At 46.4% G+C, this 3,150-nt stretch overlaps 1 protein-coding gene across 1 annotated transcript in view; it reads left to right on the top strand.

Annotated features, from left to right (window-relative positions):
• LEPR (leptin receptor) overlaps positions 1 to 3,150 on the top strand; it is a gene marked incomplete at its 3' end in the record, with an annotated part of 24,283 nt that overhangs the window by 20,021 nt on the left and 1,112 nt on the right. Inside the window, exons 10-13 of the mRNA XM_010145688.1 lie at positions 1,252 to 1,400; positions 1,626 to 1,782; positions 1,872 to 1,954; positions 2,607 to 2,823. Coding sequence (XP_010143990.1) covers positions 1,252 to 1,400; positions 1,626 to 1,782; positions 1,872 to 1,954; positions 2,607 to 2,823 — 606 coding nt within the window. The remainder of the gene's footprint in view (positions 1 to 1,251; positions 1,401 to 1,625; positions 1,783 to 1,871; positions 1,955 to 2,606; positions 2,824 to 3,150) is intronic.

Here is a 3,150-nt window from a genome sequence, read left to right as displayed (position 1 = left end):
GCGTTTGAGTGTTTTCACACTGCAAAATGTGCAAAGCGCATCTTGTCTGGTCTGTGACTCAGAGCGTTCGTTGGACTGTGTCTGTTTTGGACGCAAACGTGAACATATGTGGAGGGAAAACGTGGCAGCCAGAGCATGGAAGTGCTGCTTGAAATCTAGCAGAATGGTAGAACACATCGATTATGGGATGGGGGAGGCAGGACACAGAGAACGTAAATGAGAGCGAAGGGTCCTTTGCATTTCCTGGTTTAAACAGAGTGAGCAAAACCAAGTGTCACAGGGAGGAAAAGCAAGGTCCAGCACATTATAGCTAATTATGGGAATTATTAGTACTATTAATTTGGTCGCCTCGTGGTTGTCAGGTTTGCCCCCTTCTAGTTCGAACAGGGCACTCGTGCCTTTTTGACAAGCAAGTTCCCTGATGCTCAGAGAACTACTGGGAGCTGTGGGTGTCGGAAGGGCGGGTGGTGTGAGGGATGGCGGGGGGGCATCCTGCCCTTCTGCTGCTTCGAGGATTTGCCAAGAGAACCTGGAACTGTGTCGGCACGGCCGCTGTGGTGCGAGCCTGCTCGGGGCACCTCTGCGCTTGTCGGGGGGAAGGCGCTGGCTTTAAACGATGCTGCCTGGTGAGAAATTGTAGCAGAACTTTGGCAGCCTGGTTTGTTTGAGGCATCACTTTAAAGAAAAAGGAGTGAATAGAGCTGACCTATGCTGGATGAAAGGTGCTGCGTGTCATAGTAAACCAACACATTCTAGCAGCACCCATGATTTAAAGCTTATTTAATTGGGGGTTTTTTATTGATTTGACCTCTCTCACCATCTGATCAGTCCAAACAAGTTTATTCTAACTCTGCTTTATTAACAAATGAAGGCTTTGTGGCGTTTGTGGACAGTCCACTGAAGAAGCTCCATTTTGGAGGTGTTTCCTATTGGAAAAATAAAAACTTCACGTAATATTTCCGTTATTCGCTGCTTAGTGCCTGCACAGTCCTGTACAGGAGCTGCCTTTCTGGGCCATGTGTGCTGCTGCTTCCTGCAGTGAAACACCCCGTTAGTGCCCGGCTCCATCTTTTGGTGTTTGTACCAAGAAACTTTGGGGTTTTTTTGATGCTCTGATTTTGATATTTCAGATTTTCTTTGGTGATTTTTAGTTTGGGTCAATGTTGGAATGAAGTAAACCACAATGATTTGCTTTAATGAGAAATGTCAGTGCAGACATTAGAGTAATTTTTTTTTCTTTCCATTTTCTAGTGAAGCCGCTTCCTCCCTCCAATGTTAAAGCAGAAATCACCAGGAATGTTGGGCTGCTGAACGTGAGCTGGACCAACCCAGTGTTCACAAACGATGATCTTAAATTTCAGATTCGCTATGCTGTGAACAGGGCAGAAACAACATGGGAGGTACTGCCCCTTTCAATCTAGACCGAAGCAGGGATGTCGCAGCGTTGTCATTTAGTGTGTTAGCTGGGTTTTGTGGGATTTGTGCACACAGGAAATCACGGTTAAAAGCACTTCCATTAGCTACCAGAGGGATATTTCTCACTGGATCTATTTTCAGGAGATTTGACTCACAGATGTCTGAACAGCCTTTTGTTCTTACTCCAAATATTCCAACTTCTGTTACAGCTTTATGAAGTTTCAAATGCACCAAGATCAGCTGCGATAGAAGTTCAGAAACTTTGTGTTGAGTATGTTGTTCAGGTCCGGTGCCGAGAACTGGATGGGTCAGGTTACTGGAGCAACTGGAGCAGATCAGCCTACACGCTCGTACAAGATATCAAAGGTACCTGTGCTTTCAGAGCGCATGCTGCGGTCTGTCCAGCTCCAGACCGAGGCGTGACATGCTTCTTTCAAAATGGTGTGATCTTGCAGCTCCCTTACAAGGGCCTGAGTTTTGGAGAGTTGTTATTGAAGATCCGGCAAGGAGGCAGAAGAACGTCACGCTTCTGTGGAAGGTGAGAACAATCTTACTTCACTTTGATCCAAAACCCAATGCTTCCAGTGGTAGCTCTGCAGATGCCAAGAAACAGAGACTTAAATCGCAATTTGTTCTAATACTCAGAAAAAAAATGGAACCAAAGACTAGAGGTTAGAATGAGAGTCAGTGTTCAGCTGCCAAGTTCTGCTGACCACGAGCTGTGAGCAGAATGTGCCACTGACTGCCAGCCAGTTGCCTGTTCAAACAGCGCCCCAACCGCGCGTCAGCTGGGCAGCACTGCGCCGAAAGGTTAACGTGGGACAGAGGGAAAAGAGTACATGAGCGACTGCCCGCTCCTGTTTGCCGTGTTTAATGTGCAAACAGGCGTCTGCTCGGGGTTTGGAAAACACTGACATAAAGCTAGGAGTTACTTGAAAGTTTGTTTTCCTCTTACCCCTGTGCTCCCGTCACCGGAAGGGTGACAGGGCAGCGTGTCTGCTTGCAGAGAGAGAGAGGGACAGGAGGAATGAAGCCTTTACACTGCCTCTGCCCACAGGACGGTGGCCAGTCGATAGAATGTCTTTACTGGGTCGTGGTTTCTTAAAATCAGGACGGTGCCTTTTGCCCAAATAACATTTGCTTTTGAAATCTAAGGCAGGGAAATTAATTAATGCCAACGTTCGCTGCAGCCCCTGACAAAGAATCACTCACTGTGCAGTGTGAGCCGATACGTGGTAAAGCACCAGACATCAGAAAACATCACGTGGTCAGAAGATGTTGAGAATGGCACGACCTGTTCGTTTCCCTGGACCGAGCACACACATACCGTTACAGTGTTAGCCATGAATTCACTTGGAGTTTCTTCAGTCAATTTTCATTTAACTCTGTCACAGCAAATGAGCACAGGTAAGAACACCCACTGGTAGCCACTTTGTGATGTGGAAAACGCTGGGAATCCGAGGAGAAAGCTTTCTTTGTAATGAAATTCCCTGGGCTGGAATAAGAAATATTTTATGATGGTGCATTCAGCTGCATATGGGAAACTGAATCTGTGTAGCACAGGCAGAGCTATGTGAAACATGAAATTTCCATCGCGTGGAAATCTGAATGATCTTTAGGTGTTGCCTCTCACTGTGTGTCTTCGCTTCAGGAACAGAGTATAAAGTAATTAATCAAATTAAAATCAAATCATACTGTAGAGCGGCTCTTTCATCTGCTCTGTCCTGGGAACAC

Source organism: Buceros rhinoceros, unplaced genomic scaffold, assembly GCF_000710305.1.
Source record: "Buceros rhinoceros silvestris isolate BGI_N320 unplaced genomic scaffold, ASM71030v1 scaffold6301, whole genome shotgun sequence".
Classification (NCBI taxonomy): Eukaryota; Metazoa; Chordata; class Aves; order Bucerotiformes; family Bucerotidae; genus Buceros; species Buceros rhinoceros.
This window is presented reverse-complemented; position numbering and strand designations above follow the sequence as displayed.